Source organism: Perca flavescens, chromosome 7 (genome assembly GCF_004354835.1).
Source record: "Perca flavescens isolate YP-PL-M2 chromosome 7, PFLA_1.0, whole genome shotgun sequence".
Taxonomy (NCBI): domain Eukaryota; kingdom Metazoa; phylum Chordata; class Actinopteri; order Perciformes; family Percidae; genus Perca; species Perca flavescens.
The window spans coordinates 25235146-25252714 of NC_041337.1; the positions used below are offsets into that span (position 1 = coordinate 25235146).

Here is a 17569-nt window from a genome sequence, read left to right on the forward strand (position 1 = left end):
TGTGTGGAATAAATACAGGAGAAGCTACACCTATCTTGTAAACTAAATAAAGAAAAGTCATTCCAGCTTTTGAAATTGAACTTTATAGTGGTACATCAGTGGCAGGATGTAGCAGCAGTAGCAGTATACTACCTAATAGAAGGCTACAGTATGTGGACCATAAAAGCAGCTGTGTTAATATTGTTTTAATGCCAGGTGTGTGGATAATGATTTTGTAATGTGTGTTGATTTTGATTTTTTAGGGAAAGTTCTGCCAGTCTGTTATTGTACTACATAAGATACAAAAACACTATGAACATTCATACAGTAGCCATGAAGTTTGCGGACGACACCTCCCTCATCGGACTCATCTCCGATGGTGACGAGTCCGCCTACAGGTGGGAGGCTGACCACCTGGTGACCTAGTGCAAGCAAAACAACCTAGAGCTCAACACTCTAAAAACAGTGGAGATGGTTGTGGACTTCAGAAAGAACCCAGCCTCAGCTGCCCCCATCACCCTCTGTGGCTCCACAATTGACACTGTGGAGTCTTTCCGCTTCCTGGGAACTATCATCTCCCAAGATCTCCAGTGGGAGCTGAACATCAGCTCCCTCATCAAAAAAGCACAACAGAGGATGTACTTCCTGCGGCAGCTGAAGAAGTTCAACCTGCCAAAGACAATGATGGTGCACTTCTACACAGCCATCATTGAGTCCATCCTCACATCTTCCGTCACCATCTGGTACGCTGCTGCCACTGCCAAGGACAAGGGCACACTGCAGCGTGTCATTCGGTCTGCAGAGAAGGTGATTGGCTGCAATCTGCCGACGCTCCAGGACCTGTACGCCATCAGGACTCTGAAGCAAGATGGAAAGATTGTGGCTGACCCCTCCCACCCCGGACACAAACTCTTTGAGCCACTCCCCTCTGGCAGCAGGCTGAGGTCCATCAGGACCAAAACCTCATGCCACATGAACAGTTTTTTCCCCTCCGCCACTAGCCTTATTAACAAGGCATACTGTGTGTATATATATGTATAATTATATTGTTTATATTCCTCTGATCCTTCTTATATTTAGAGAATGTGTGACTTGCACCAACAACACCAAGACAAATTCCTTGTATGCGTAAAAAACGTACTTGGCAATAAAGCCCTTTCTGATTCTGATTTTAAAGTCTAATATCAGGAGCTAAATATAATTGAAATTATTCCGATTTTTTCCCCCCGGAGAGGGTGGGTTTTTAATATTTTGCTTTTACATTTCTTTATTTCTTTGTTAGTTCTGTGCTGATTTGTGTAACATTAACAAGCTCTTCCCCAAAAGAGATTTTGATCTCAAGCAATCGTCCTGGTTAAAACGGTAAGTTCTCTTAAATCACAAAAGAAAATTATATTTCCTCATTTACCTCGACTGGCATAGCCATGCAGATACAAGGAGAGGCAAGTGTGAAAATACATATTTTGAATGTGAACTGACCCTTTAAAAGTCAAACATGTTATTCATTTTGTAAAATGTAAGTCTCAAACTAGACCTAGTTTGTTCACTGATTTCTAAAATCATATGTGTAAATTATTTCTGTATAGCGAGATAAGAGCCCTCTCACAATGTGGAATAATGTCCACTTATACCAACCTGAGTCTTCCCTCCTGTGCTCTCCTGAACCATGGTGCGAGACATGGAGCAGCTGATGGCGAAACACTGGAAAAATCCTCCGATGGTGTTACTCAGACCCAGGGCAATGAGTTCCTAAACCAGGAAAAACACTATAAAATATACAAGGTATCAACCTTAAAAGAGCAGATCATCCTTAATTCCATCCATCCCCTCCCTACCTGGTTGCTGTCCACCTTATATCCATATTTTAGGGCGAAGATTCTTCCCAGTGAGATGGCGATGCCGTAGCCAACCACAGACAGAGCGAAGGCATCCCCGATCACCTGACCAAACAGAGAGGCAGCTGGGAGAACAGGCGGCTGGAGGCTGGTAAACATGGAGAGTAGAATACATCGCCCATTACAAATACTTCATTTTTCATGTGTAAACAGACATTGCTGTGCTGTTTGTGTTTCTTACCCTGAGGGAATCACGCCCACCACATCCACTCCATATTTCTCCTGCAAGTTAACTTGCCAGGAGATCACTGTAGCAATAACAATCTGGAGAAACAGATAATGTAATAGTGTGTGTTTATCTTTGTAAGGAACTAACTTTGCATATAGAGTATATTAAAAGTGTATATACATATTCCTGTATACTTACACTAATCAGCTCCACAGGGATAGGAACAGGTATTTTTTTACTCAAGTATGTGTTGAGCTCCTTAGCAAAGATCAGGCCTAATATAGCAACAATACTGACCACAAGAGTACCAATTTTTGTCTCTGGAATGAGATAGCATATCTCCAACACAGTCTGGAAAGAAAGAAATAATATAATTGTTGCTTAAATGCTTATATGAAGAAACACAAGAGAAATAAGTAGCACAAATATACACAGCATTTATACAAGAATATACAATGTGCATGTTAAATTCTTGTCCATCACAGAGAAGAACATCAGCTCTATTGGCTTATAAATATAAGGCGGAGGCAAATGTCTCCATGGCTTTTATGTTTTGAAGATAAAAGCATGCGTATAGGATAGATATGTTATACTTTCCAGCACAAGATCCTTGATGAAGTTTTAGGGTTAACAGTTGACATTCTTTCACTTGTAGAAATCACTAAGAACTGTCCAAAATGCTTTGGAAATATTGAATGGTTTCAGCCTTACTCTGTAAAATTAAATAAAAACATGTAGAAGCAAACAGGTGTTAATAACTGTGTTCCTTCTTACATATAACAAGGAGAAGGGTCCACTGTATCTCTTAGGGCTGATGCCAAAGGTGTATTTGAGCTGGGACACAATGACGTGGATGGCAGCGCCTGTGGTGTAACCTCGGACCAAAGGCTCAGACAGGTAGGTCACAACGAAACCAAACTGGACTAGACCGAGTAGAATCTACATACATAAAACAGAATGAAAAACACAGAGCTTCACATTAAGAAGGGAGAACAAACAAACGCAACTTGCTAGTGTAAAGTTTGCACTAACAAGTTAACTAGCAGTTATTTTAAAGCGCCCATATTATGCTCATTTTCAGGTTCATACTTGTATTTTGAGGTTGTACCAGAATAGGTTTACATGGTTTAATTTAAAAAAAAACACCATATTTTAGTTGTACTGCACATTGCTGCAGCTCCTCTTTTCACCCTGTGTGTTCAGGTCTCTGTTTTAGCTACAGAGTGAGACATCTCACTTCTGTACGATAGTTACGTATTGTAACTCCAGATTCAATGAGTATAGGTGCAGCCCTCTAAGGGCGTTTTCACACATGAAAGTCCTAACCAAGGTCCGGACCAAGGTTCATGTTTTTGTTACATTGTATACATTTGATCCGGTAAGTTGTGGTTTCACACTGCAGTTTTGCAAGCGCACTAAAGATCTATACGTGACAAACCTACGTCCTGCCGTCATCACATACGTGAGCTACGTCTCCAGATACTTTTAACTGATTGGTTTGTTGAAGGGCTTCCTTGTCCTCTCATATGCTCTCTCTGTGTCGGAGTTTTTCCAACTGACTGCTGCTCTCCCCCTACTGACTGCTGCTCTCCCCCTACTGCCGCGGCCCTTTTTGTTTTGTTGAGATGTTGAGAAGCAAGACACGGGAACTTTCTTTCTGGAGCATTTATTCAGAGACAAACTGAAACCTACGCTGTACATTTACCACTTAACAAATAAACTGCTGATGTATTCTCTGCTCTGATAGCCGACAGCTGTCTTCTCTGAACGCATTCACCGTCACTCTCTCTCACTAAGCACCTTAAAAGGAGCTTCCCCGGTCTTGTAATACAAGGAGAGCCTGCCAGAGCTTCTTGTATTTGGTCCAAAAGTCCGAACCATCCAAAAAATGCTTTCACACTATAAACAAACCGTACCATGGTCCGGACCGAGACCACCTCTTTTTATCGGACCAAAATTTGGTCTTTTGATCTGGACCGCGGTCCGGGGGAGGTTTCACACCTGTAATTTTGGTTCGGATCAAACTAAAAAGTCAGAAAGTCCGGACCAAACGAGGTATGTGTGAAAACGCCCTAAGGCTACGCTATTGGGTTTATCCCTTCGCGCATGCGCAGTCGTGAAGATTTCCTTTCTCGCCCTTGCATACAGCTCGGGCTTCAACTACGTCCGCAGATACTGTATATATACCGAGTGGACCCGTTGTTTATCTCCCAACATCAGCTTTTTCTTCAGCTAATGTAACAGGAGCAGGTGGCCCGAATCTTAAGAGGGTTGCGCCTATATTCATAGAATCTGGAGTTACAATACGTAACTATCGTTCTATTTCGTATAGGCTTCACCCTCTAAGGCTACGGTATTGGGTTAGGGCGAAGCTGATGTAGTCCATGCCACCTGCAACACAGAGCCCACAAGCAGAACATAGACTAACTTTTTCTCCAAAGCACTGACAGGAGATTGTATCAAATAAACTGTTATTCTGATAAAAGAGCCTGCCATGGTAATGACTTGGCCTAACTGGCTGCAAGGCCCAAGCCATAAGTGTAGGCGTGCATGATTAGTGAGAAATTGTACATGATTGACAATTATGGGACACCCATGTTCCACCCAGCACCCAGTGCAGGCGGGGTGAGGACAGCAGGGAAAACACACATGCAACGGCGCATTATTCCGTGATTGTAGGCGTGCAATATATGTATATGGGACACCCGCTCTCCTCATAGCACCCAATGCAAGAGGGGGGAGGACAGCAGGCAGATAGAAATGGATGAACGGGCATGGGCATGCCCAGGAGGCCGCTGCGCAGATTTCGGCTACTGTCATGTCCCTGAATAAGGGCGCACTGCCCTTGTAGAACGTACCCGGATGCCCTGGGGGGGCACGTCACCTTGACGGTTTATGAACGCTGCTGATGTAACGTTGTCGCTCTCAAGACACACATTCCAACAAGTGTTTGACAGTCAGCATGTGGAATGGGCGCTCCACGATGCACCGGTTGAATTGGGACAGGTCGAGAATGGGGCGCAACCCGCCTGACTTTTTTGGAGTGAGTAAAGTAGCGGCAGCAAAATCCCTCGTTCTCCTCCCCCGGAGGAACGAGTGAGATTGCCCCTTTTGACAGTCGCTCCTCTAGCTCTGACGTCATGGCATCTCATTGTCGGTTGAGCGGTTAAACAACAACATCCCTAGGAAAAACTTCTTAAGCCATCAAAACTAATTAATTACAACTTGACCACCCCATGACAGATTAAAGTTTCACTTTCCATGATCCGTGACCGATGGAGGAGCATCTTGGCAGCAGGGATTTAAATCTTTAACTGACAATGTCAGAAATAGCAATTTTGGACTTCTGATTGAACTATGTAAATTCTTAGTTGGGGACACCCTTAGTGATGACAGCACGTCTGTCCAAGAATGGGAAGATTACTCCCAAATATTTGATTTCCAGACCAGAGAATCTCTAATTTACCTGAAATAATCCGGACATAAAGGTGACAGCTGCAGCCACTCGGACCCTCTCTGCATCCCGGGAGCTGATATTAACTATACTTGAGTTGGTCAAATTGTCCCATATCATAAAGTTGGAGTCTGGGGCCAATCGCTCGGTCACCCCTCCTATCATCACACTCATGACAGCATATGTTCCTGAAGAAAGGAGACAGAGACATAACACATTTTTGTTGGCCATATAACAACATATTGGACATTATGAGAGACATTTTTCTCGCCATTTCTTTCTCACACTTTTCTTCTTGCCATGACTGATGGGGTCGAATGTGATACATTATGATTTGCCAGAGTGAGAACATTTGTAACCATTTTGGTTATTTTACATTTTTGTTTTGTCTGTGCCCTTCTCACTAGTTTGACAGGTGCTAGAAGTGGATGTATTTACAACCTACCAATCAGAAATTAGCAAAAATAAATAAATAAATAAAATAAAAGAGTTGCGAAGTTGGATGAGCTAGTTTGGGGGGCCCTGGTTCCAGAAGTAAACATTCCCATTTATTTCCCATAGACAATGTTACATGATCTACAGTTTAAGCACTTTTTTTTTTATTATTATTATTTTTTGGGGCCTTTTTAGGACAGCAGAAGGCATGAAAGGGGAGAGAGAGGGGGGAAATGACATGCAGCAAAGGGCCGCATCTTGAAGTCGAATCTGGGCCCGCTCCGTCGAGGAGTAAACCTCTATATAGGGGCACTCGCTCTACCAACTGAGCTATCCATGCGCCCAGTTTAAGTACTTCTATGGCTTGGATCAGAATGAAACCCTGCCAAATTAATCATCAGTACAGAGGTTAACAACTGTGTTAGAAAATATCTGCTTCTTTGATAAAAAGCCAAAAGGTACAAGCCTGTGTACATAAAAAGGAAGTTAACGACAAGTATGGCGCTGTGTTTTAAACACAAATTCAACGTTAAAGCATTTTTTAATTTGCTACGACTCTAATTTATGCCTTGGACTTGCTTCTTCGTTAGCAGAGGCTTAGGGGTATTGCAATATTTAGCCCAGTCCGCCATGATGAATGTTGATGTTGAAATAATTAAAACTGGTGGCCACAGCATAAATTATACGATTGTAATGTACGGGAATGCACAATACGGAAATCACTTTGATGAACCAGTGGCTCCTTTTTTTTTTATGCCAAAAATCCATTGTTTTTCCCCTATATTCCTTCTGCAGCGGTGCACCGTCATGAACTGCAGCGACGCACTGATGTCAGTCCATGAATTAGGCAACCGTCTGTGGTTAGTTCACGTCTGTAATGGCAGGACAGTCGAATGTGTCATCTAAACTGCTTACCGTAAACCAGTTGAAACATTGCCGGTAGGCTAACGGTTTTTAAACAGGCGCGGTAGTGAACGACACACGGACGTGCTGGTGGATTTAGTGTTTTTGTATTCTTTTGGCTGAGCTAGGCCAGAGAATATTCGTAAAAACAGATTGGTGATGTTGTTTTGCCATCATTGTTCTCCGTGAAGTTTACTGGAAGTAATGTAATGTAGCTTTTTATCACGTGAAGTGAGCACTGCTCTGGACTGTAACCCATCTGCAGGCTAAATCAGGCAACCTCAGGGTTACACTGTCAGTTGTTCTTCTTCAAATACTATCCACACAAATTTATGGTGGATGAACCCCCCCTTGTCATGACTGGTGAGCAGAAGTGATACAGTACAAACCGAGTGAGATGTGCTTGGATGTGCCAAAGATGAAGTAGACGAGGACTGGGTAGAAGGAGGAGTAAAGGCCAAAGACTGGAGGAACAGATGCTAACAGGGCATAGGCCATACCTGCAGGGATAACAAAGGACACATATGATTCCCTACAATACAGTAATAACAGCTATAACAAGTAAAGATATTGAGTAGTAGGGTTATGCACAACCTGCAGATTACCATTGAAAATAAACTAATTTTAACATCTTTTCATCTCTTCTACCTTTCCACCCCACGCTGCATCTCAACTGAACTCATCCCCTGAACCTCCATCCTCACCCTGCGGCAACTGCATAATCCCCACACTGATTCCAGAGATCAGGTCACCCAGGGCGTTTTCTCTGATGGAGTAACGAGGCAGCCATGACATAACAGGAACGCTACCCAGCAGGCAGTTCTTCAACCTGGGACCAGAACAGCTGAGTTTGCGTGTCAGAGAGACAGACAGGGAGAAAAAGAAGAGACAGATGGGTACATTGTTGTTGGGATATGCTTTGATGTCAGCGTACGTGTCGAGTCTGAACTCCAGGCCACTTGGCTGATGTCTTGGTGTTGTTATGACCCACTTTTTTGCCACTTTTGATGTTGACTTAACTTTTTATCCAACTACCAAAATAATTAAAAAAATGTCTTTAATTTGCTGTCTGTCAACTGTATGTTTAAAATCATTAAACCTCATAAATCCTTAAAACAAATCCTCACCAAACAGTATTCTTACATTTGGAAGGACATATGACTTCCTGCTTTTGGTCTTAGACATGGATGGGGTCTTGATCCTGTGTGTGATCTGTTTTATCTCTATATACTTCAACATTTCAACATTTTCTGAGATTACAAAAGCACTTTTCCTTACTTATTTGTCAAGTTTATGCGTGTGCGTTTATATTGGAAACAGGTGACTTAGAAATACAATTTCACTGTGAAAAGTAGCACAATATAAAAAAAAGATCTTTTGTAATTTCCAGGGATTTTAAATCTAAGATGTGGACAAAAGTGAAACTACTTATCATGTATTCTCACTTACTTGCATGTTGTATCTATCTTCCTGGCCAAAGACCTTTCGACATGCATACCCGTGTTCAGCATTTGCAAGAAGTTAATGGGTAGGTAAAGCAGGACTGTGCAAATGTGTGTAATATGATGTACTAAGTGAAAAATGTCCTTTTGATTTGGTTTATGTAATGAAGGGCCAGGGGTTCTAACTTCAACTAAAATGTATACGTAGAAATCAGTACTTTATGAATACCAATTTATTCTGAATGTAATTGCTGTATGATTTTGTGCAAGAGAAAATGTCTGAATGTAGAAAGAGATTAGTTTGTCAGATACAGTCAGCCCAGCATGGCCTGCGTATGGATAAAAGATTAACTTGTACTTTAACTATTTCAAGATCTTATTTACCTGTACTGTGACTTGTAATGTTGTATCAAGAGCTCCATCATGAGCGATTCATTTTATTGTCATTGCTTATTAATGCTGTGCATGGTTGCATGGTTTAAGAAAATGGCTATAATCTGTGTTACTTGCATGTATTGAATGTGGATACTGCAGATGTGTAACTTTACTAATGTCTTGCTGCCTGCTGTCACTCTGCATGGCTTCTAGAGAAAGCGTATATTGTTGCTCTAGCGGTCTTTATGATGTCTTATTGACTTCTGTCTGTACATTTTAACTTGTACTAATGTCTTGCTGTTTTCTGTTGCTCTGGTCTAAAAACGTCTGGCCAAAAAACTACAGTTACAAATTAGCCAGCTGACCACCACTGGCACATTTACAGAAATGTTGATTAATGGGAGTTGTCCTTTATAAATAAAATAAATGAAAATGAAAAGTTTAAATGCACAGTAAAGTAGATGTGGGCAACTTTACCTCATTGACTTTTTGACCTGCTCAGATAGAGAGGTTTTTGAGACAGACTTTTGTGCCATCTCATCCACTTCTCCCTCGTCCAGGATCTCCCTGTGCACGCTGTAGCCCACCCGTCTCTTCTCTGCCATGGCTAAAACTAGCTGGAACACAAACAATATCTTATTTTCTTTCCAAATATTTTGTTTTGGCAGAAAATCTATTCCTTATGTTTCAATCATTATTGCACAACGCGGCAGTTATATTTTCAACAGTTTTTTCCATTTTGTAAGAAAATACCTACAAACAATCTATAAAAAAAGCTTACCATATTACTATATCAATAAGATGTTAGTCTAAATATTGTTTTGGCACAATAACAGCTGTAGAAATACAATTAGTTAGTTTCATGTTTATTCATGTCCTGATCGCGATCCCTCTGGGATGGAACGGTTTAAAACTTATGATCAGAATTACCTTGTTTGTTCCAGCTGAAAAAAATGCTTTCTATGTTGAAAAGATTTATTTTACAAAAAGCCTAGAACATACTGAATGCCTGAGATGAACCATTCATATTTAGTGTAGGTTTTCAGAGGCGTGATATAATGTTTTGTTTTCTATACTGATGTCTTTTATCGGTTATTCCAGTTCAGAGGACATAGATCCAACTCCAAGTTTATTTCTGCTCAGGGTTGTAAAGAAAATTGTCCACCTAAATTAAAAAGTCTTCACAATCATAAGATGGCACATCCCTCTTCATGAAGAATGAATCCTCTCTGTGTGCAGTGGTCCTCAGGCTTCAAATCAAATCTGCTGTAGAGTTTTCCATCAGATCCAAGTGGCTCCACTGTTTGTTGTTGCAGCCAACAGAAGAAGGTAAGGTTTTATTTTAAAACCCACGATTCTCAGCGTGCCCTCTCTCTCAGACTTGTCTGAGGCGGAGATGGTCTGTCTACGTTGTGGCTCCACTGCTGTGAATTGTTACCTTGAAGGGAAATCTAGATATGACAATGGACATTATTGGGGAGGGACAGGGCAAAGGTGGTAAAAGATATGGTAGAAATTAGTGACGGCAATGCATGTTAGTTTATTAACCGAGTGAGTTAGTTATTTTTTTTATAGTTATTGTCATGTGTTTAATTTATTGTGTCAATCATCTTTTGCTCTTGGAAAAAAAAAATGGTTCAACATGCAACATCAATTTATACCAGACAGAGTCTTAGCTATTTTGTATAGCTGTGTTTTATGTCTTTTCTTTTATCGGTATGTGATTAGATTAGTCAGCCATTTCAGCTTAGTCAGGGTTGTTCTTGTTAATCTATAATTGCACCACAGGAAGGTTAATGGGAGGGTCTGTGTAATCAATGGAAGAACAGATACTGGTTAACTTTAGTAGGACAAACAACATGCTTTCTTAAAGACACAGGGTGTTTTATATGTGCACCAACAGGCATTGATACTTTTATTTGCTTAGTCACACTTTTGTCTCAATTTTCCCCCTCAGTGAATCAGAGAGATTACACCTTCAAATCCCTCCATCAACAAGACTAGGTTGAAACCTAGTATATGGCTAGACTGCATTTGGTCAATGTGCTAAATTGTGGCCAAATTGTTACACAGATAGTCAGTGGTAGCATCTATAATGTGAATTCCTGGATATTAAATGTTCATCTGCAATCAGTGTTGCCAGCTCACTTCCAATGAAGGTAGCTAGCACTAGCTCCAAAAGTCTCTCAAAGTTGCCAGATGACATCCTATGCTTATTTACATATACAAAAAAGGTAAAATAAATAAAAATAAAACACTTTAAATAAATTAAATTCTATAATAAATTAAAAATAAAATAAATAAATAAATCTACAAAGGTAGGAAGAAGATCAAACAAACTACAAAACCTGGAAATTTACTACAACTTAACTCCAAATCCTGCGGCGAGTTGGTGTCCTCCTGCACCCCACAAACACCTACTGAGAGCCTATGCACGGAGCAAGCGGGAGAGACCCTGCGCTGTTGGCAGAAGACCCATGAACAGCGATTACATTGAGCAGCATGCATGGGAATAAATAATATATTTTAATATAATTCTGATGATCTTAATAAGTTGTTAAATTGGTTGACTCGCGTTTTAGGAGGAAAGTTGCTATAATGGTCTGAAAGTTGCCAAGTTGGCAACGCTGTCTGCAATTTTCTGTAGTGGTCCCAGTAATATTTGTTCTACAGTACAGGAGCATACCATACAACATGGTTTAGCTATGTTTGAGTCAAATAATTGAGGACTACTTTAATATGATGAATTCAACAACATAATCATGCTATTTTCAACAATTTATTGTTATGGATTACTCATCAAGTGTTATTGTCCTATTTCACTTGCCAACACACAGTGGAGGGGTAATGGTTTGCCTTTTTATTAAACAGACCAGAGCTGGGTTGCATCCCATTACAATTATGAACATGCCCACAGCCTCAAATGTTGGTATTATGGAATTCATAGCAAGAAAACTTTACTGCTACAGCTACCAGATTGAGGTTGGGAAGTACAGGGGGGACTTTGCTTTACTTTGGTCTTGAGGAGCTGTAGCATTTATTCATAAACACACTGAAACCTGCATTGTTCTACCATTTGACAGTTGTACTGTTCATTTCTTCTCTGACACACACACACACACACACACACACACACACACACACACACACACACACACACACACACACACACACGGAGCTATTCCTCCTACAACATATGCATTAAACTGTGTCAACACCCTACAAATATAGGATTGCGCCACATCAACAACAACCACATATGTGTGGAGTAGGTCGATCAGATGATTGATCACAGAGGAAAAACATTACCAGTGGAAGTACTATTCACTTTAAAAGAGCAACAACCAACGGGGAAACACCAACACTATCAACCAATGGTGTACTGTAACTTCATTAATCGCTCTCAAAACAAGTGAAAAACAAAAGCACAGGTGAAGGAATGCTTATTCAGACCCAATGACACTTAACAAACCATAACAAAAGAGCTTTCAGTGAGATACACATGATCCAGCAAAGAATTATAGACCAAAAAACCCCAGGATACATTTCTTCGCACATCGTTTTGGTTGCTGGAACTGTAATCCAGATGCTGAAAAAAACTGAGTGTGTTTTGATATCTTAGTTTAAACCCAACATTGTGTTACCCATATTGTTGCTGGAACTCACTGTTCAATAGAACAGGTCAACTTGTGGTGTGCGAAGCCCCAGTAGCCTATTGGATAAGACATTGGCCTTCTAAGTCAGAGATTGTGAGTTTTGAGTTCCATCTGGGGTGACTGACAGCAGAGTAGCACCACCCATAGCATCTTCGACCACTTCTTCATCTCCATTTCTCAATTTGCTAGCTAAGAACCAGAAGGCGGCCACTTACAGGGGATATCTGGGGGCCACAGAGTTGGTTTTTGTGGCCATGGGCCATGCTTAACTTGATCCCTGCTGCAGTTGCATCACCAGGGGCCCATTTCAGGATGGAGGTTTAACAAACTGAGTCTAACCCTGATGTCTGAGTTGATTTACCCTGAGATGGGAAACTGAGTTTTCGGTTTCAGAACAGCTGATTTGAGTTGGTTCAATCAACTCAGAGTAGGTTCACGCGCGTGCACCACCACTATAAAAAGATAGCATGAATGGAGCCATGATACTACGATTCACCATGGTAACAACCACAAACAAACTTTCAGCGGAAATACTCACATGCACATACAGCGAGTTTGAACATATATTTTGTTTAAAAAAAAGCAACACAGCGGCTGCTGCAAAAGAGAGAGAATTTGCATGGGAGAAAACTGCTGCTAGAGTAAATGCGTATATTTCAATATAGTGTATATCATATTTAATCATAAGTATAGGCTAATATTACTGGTGAAATGGTAATGAACCTATAATCTATTTAATTTAGGTGTAATGCTAGGGGCAAAAAAGTCCTAGGCCTACTAATCCCATTCTGAGGCTGCAGCACCATCATTAACAGAATTATAATTCATAATCTTTTATTACAAAGGATACACATGGATGTATTGGGTTTACATCATTCACCTGCAATACTGTGGAACTCCTTTTTAATGTCTCTTATGGATTTTTGTCCAGGGGAACACTACAAAAGCATTTAAAACACGGCTTAGAGTGAGTCATTCTGAAGGCGCTTTGCTATACAGTGGCTTTACTTATATGCTCTGCATTACCATTGTCGTAAAGAAAACTGCCGTTTGCAAAAAAATGTAATGTGAATAATCTGCTGGGATGTAGAGCATGTCCACGATGGGTGACGTTAGTAATATGAGGAAGGATAAGGTTATGAAGGCTACATAACCGATAGACTGGGAAGAAAAATGATACAGCTCAAATAGGAAGTTATCTGAAAATTTAAATGCATCAGGGCCTCAATATCATTTCCCGACGTATGTTTAACACCCTTTGAAGTAATCCATCTTCTTCATCAACGGGATCGTTGACAAAAGGAAATGCCATGTTTTGAGAAAAAAAAAAAGTTTTATAGTCTGCCTAATATGGTTAATAAAACGACACAGTTTTTATTCATACCGATAAACTAAATGCGCCTGGTACAGACTGAATGAATGAATGAATGAATGAATGAGGAAATGAAAGAGCGCTGTGTCAGAGGGAGGAGACTGAGAGAAACTCAAGGTTTCTTCAAGAAAACCTGCTTCTGACCAGGTTAGGTTCACAGGCTCAGTTACCATAGTAACTGACTCTGAGGTTAAGTTCCCTCTCTTTCGGAAACAGAAAACCCAGAGTTTCCCTCATCTCAGGGTTAACAAACTCAGAGTTTTCACAAGACCTGCTTTCTGAAACGGACCCCTGGATCCGGTCAACTCTGGTTGCCTGTCAAAATAAAAAAGAACCTCCCTGTGCAAGATCAGCAATGGTTTGCCTCAACATTGTGGAGAAACCAGCATCTATGCGATGACCACAAACTGCCCCATCCCTGATCTACCACCAGGTCCCCACTCTAGAACACCCAAATGTGGAGGGGAACCTCCCAGGAGGGGGTGTTCACAAGACAGCTTGACAAATACTACACCGCAGGCCAACGTGCAGGACGCGCAGCGCATGCTTGCCGACCAGATTCTGTGCGTGGAGCGGAGTCCCTAGTTATTGTCCTTGGTGACTTTAATAAAGGGAAACTCACTCACGAACTCCCTAAATATAGGCAGCATATTAAATGCCCGACCAGAGAGGAGAACATTCTGGATCACTGTTACACCACAGTCAGGGATGCTTATCACGCCGTCCCCCGTGCTGCACTTGGACACTCTGACCACGTCATGGTCCATCTGATCCCCACCTACAGGCAGAAACTAAAGCTCTGCAAACCTGTTGTGAGGACATCGAGGAAGTGGACCAGTGAGGCTGTGGAGGATCTCCAGTCGTGTTTGGATTCTACTGACTGGGATGTGTTCAGGACTGCTGGATGAGTACACAGAGGCTGTGACGTCATACATCAGCTTCTGTGAGGACTACTGTGTTCCATCAAGCACCAGGGTGAGTTACAACAATGACAAACCCTGGTTCACAGCCAAACTCAGAAGGTTAAGGCTGGCTAAGGAAGACTCGTTCAGGAGTGGGGACAAAGACAGATTTAAAGAGTCAAATTACAAGTTTAGCAAGGCGGTGAACGAGGCTAAACGACGGTACTCTGAGAAACTCCAAAACCAGTTCTCAGATAATGACTCTGCGACTGTCTGGAAAGGACTTAGGCAGATCACCAACTATAAGCCTAAAACCCCCCACTCCTTCAATGACAGACACCTAGCCAACGACCTGAACGAGTTCTACTGTCAATTTGAAAGACAAAAGGTCAGTCCTGACACCATCCCCCACGACACCTCCCTACAGCTACAGCCACTGTGCATCACCTCCACCTCCCTCACCTCAGCAGGGTCCTGGGCCCCCCCCCAATGCCCTCCTTAAAAGGTCTCCACCTCCAACCCCCTACCCACCTCAGTGACGACTCTCTCCATCCACGAGAGGGATGTCAGACTCTTTAGGAGACAGAATCCCAGGAAAGCTGCTGGACCGGATGCTGTCTCCCCATCAAGCTTGAAGCACTGCGCTGATCAGCTGTCTCCAGTGTTCGCAGACATTTTTAACACCTCACTGGAAACATGTCACGTGCCAGCCTGTTTCAAGACCTCAACCATCATCCCTGTCCCCAAGAAGCCAAGGACCACAGGACTTAATGACTTCAGACCCGTCGCCCTGACCTCTGTGGTTATGAAGTCCTTTGAGTGCCTTGTGCTTTCACACCTCAAAGCCATCACCGACCCCCTCCTGGACCCCCTGCAGTTTGCCTACAGAGCCAACAGGTCTGTAGACGATGCAGTAAACCTAGCCCTATACTACATTCTCCGGCACCTGGAGGAACCTACGCCAGGATCCTGTTTTTGGACTTCAGTTCTGCCTTCAACACCATCATCTCGGCTCTGCTCCAGGAGAAGCTCTCCCAGCTTGGTTTGCCTGACTCCACCTGCAGGTGGATCACTGACTTCCTGTCTGACAGGAAGCAGCATGTCAAGCTGGGGAAACACGTCTCCAACTCAAAGACCATCAGCACCGGATCCCCTCAGGGCTGTGTTCTTTCGCCTCTGCTCTTCTCCCTGTACACCAACAACTGCACCTCCAGTCCAAGTCCGTCAAGCTTCTGAAGTTCGCGGACGACACCTCCCTCATCGGACTCATCTCTGAGGGAGACGAGTCCACCTACAGGTCGGAGGCTGACCACCTGGTGAAGTGGTGCAACCAAAACAATCTAGATCTCAACGCTCTAAAGACAGTGGAGATGGTTGTGGACTTCAGGAAGAACCAAGCCCCACCTGCCCCCATCACCCTCTGTGGCTCCACAATTGACACTGTGGAGTCTTTCCGCTTCCTGGAAACTACCATCTCCCAAGACCTCAAGTGGGAGCTGAACATCAGCTCCCTCGTCAAGAAAGCACAACAGAGGATGTACTTCCTGCGGCAGCAGAAGAAATTCCACCTGCCAAAGACAATGATGGTGCACTTCTACACAGCCATCATTGAGTCCATCCTCACATTCTCCGTCACCATCTGGTACGCTGCTGCCACTGCCAAGGACAAGGGCAGACTGCAGCGTGTCATTCGGTCTGCAGAGAAGGTGATTGGCTGCAATCTGCCGCCGCTCCAGGACCTTTACGCCACCAGGACTCTGAAGCGTGCTGGAAAGATTGTGGCTGGACACAAACTCTTTAAGCCACTCCCCTCTGGCAGGAGGCTGAGGTCCATCAGGACCAAAACCTCACGCCACATGAACAGCTTTTTCCCCTCCGCCACTAGCCTTATTAACAAGGCCCAGAAACCACCCTGACTTTCCACCCGGCTCTTCATGCCACTGTTCTCTCTCTGCTGTAATGCTCTTTATTTATTTATTTTATTTCTATCTTTATTTTTCATTTAATACATACTGTGTACATATACTTATATTGTTTATACCTATACTTATATTGTTTATTACATTTAGAGAATGTGTGATGTGCACCAACCACACCAAAACAAATTCCTTGTATGTGTTAAAAAACATACTTGGCAATAAAAACCCTTTCTGATTCTGATTCTACTAGAAGAAGACAGGAACTATTTGATGATCACAGAGACCCTCAGGTGCAGCACCTCAGATTGCAAGGCATCCTACCTGTCTTGAGGCATCAGCATATTAGAACAGTAGACCTTCAACAATGGTGAGAGTTCTGCATCATCCTGGCACGCAAGTGAGCTGCTGTCCACGCACACATTTGATCGATCAATGAAATTCTATTCAAACTTACAATACTGCAACAATAACTGCATGCGTGTTGCTAACAATTATTATAATTATCTTTCCCTCTTCTCCAGCCACATGCCTTATTCCAAAAACCAAACCATTGGCATTCTTCTTCTCTTGACCTTATCTTGTCACAGTCCCCTGATTTCTCTTTGATTGGCCTTTTATTTTGCAGGTTTTCATGTGACATTCGTGTCATACGCTTAATGAGTGAAAGGACACTGGGGAACAGGTCTGCTAGTCTGGCGAAGCAAGTGAAGGAGAACAACAGTGAGGAGGGGCTGCAGCGCCTGGCCAGATAATTTAGCGAGTGTTCAGAGGTTGTGGATCATCCTAGCCCTGTTTCTGAAGTCTGTCAGAAGCCCTTAGAGCCTATAGCTGTACCTACCCACAGGTGGCTTTAGTCTACGGAAAGGATATCATGAGTAGGATGGACCACTTAAAGGCCAGAACCACTTCGGTCTTTGGGTCCGTTTTAGAAATGGACTCAACCAAGAAGGTAAATAATTTTTTAGAGCCTAATCAGTGTGTTGACTGCACAGGAAGGACCTGGCCTTGATGCCATGGTGGAAGGCCTCATTACAAGGTATAGCCAGGCAGGTATGTCCCCCCAGGTAT

The 17569-nt window shown here is 42.6% G+C and overlaps 1 protein-coding gene across 1 annotated transcript in view; it reads right to left on the bottom strand.

Annotated features, from left to right (window-relative positions):
- Positions 1 to 17569, bottom strand: part of slc26a6.2 (solute carrier family 26 member 6, tandem duplicate 2) — a 36202-nt gene that overhangs the window by 15034 nt on the left and 3599 nt on the right. The window contains exons 3-11 of the mRNA XM_028582420.1: positions 9130 to 9269; positions 7540 to 7679; positions 7225 to 7335; positions 5510 to 5685; positions 2818 to 2982; positions 2242 to 2394; positions 2056 to 2138; positions 1815 to 1962; positions 1615 to 1728 (exon numbers count right to left, since the gene is read on the bottom strand). Coding sequence (XP_028438221.1) covers positions 1615 to 1728; positions 1815 to 1962; positions 2056 to 2138; positions 2242 to 2394; positions 2818 to 2982; positions 5510 to 5685; positions 7225 to 7335; positions 7540 to 7679; positions 9130 to 9269 — 1230 coding nt within the window. The remainder of the gene's footprint in view (positions 1 to 1614; positions 1729 to 1814; positions 1963 to 2055; positions 2139 to 2241; positions 2395 to 2817; positions 2983 to 5509; positions 5686 to 7224; positions 7336 to 7539; positions 7680 to 9129; positions 9270 to 17569) is intronic.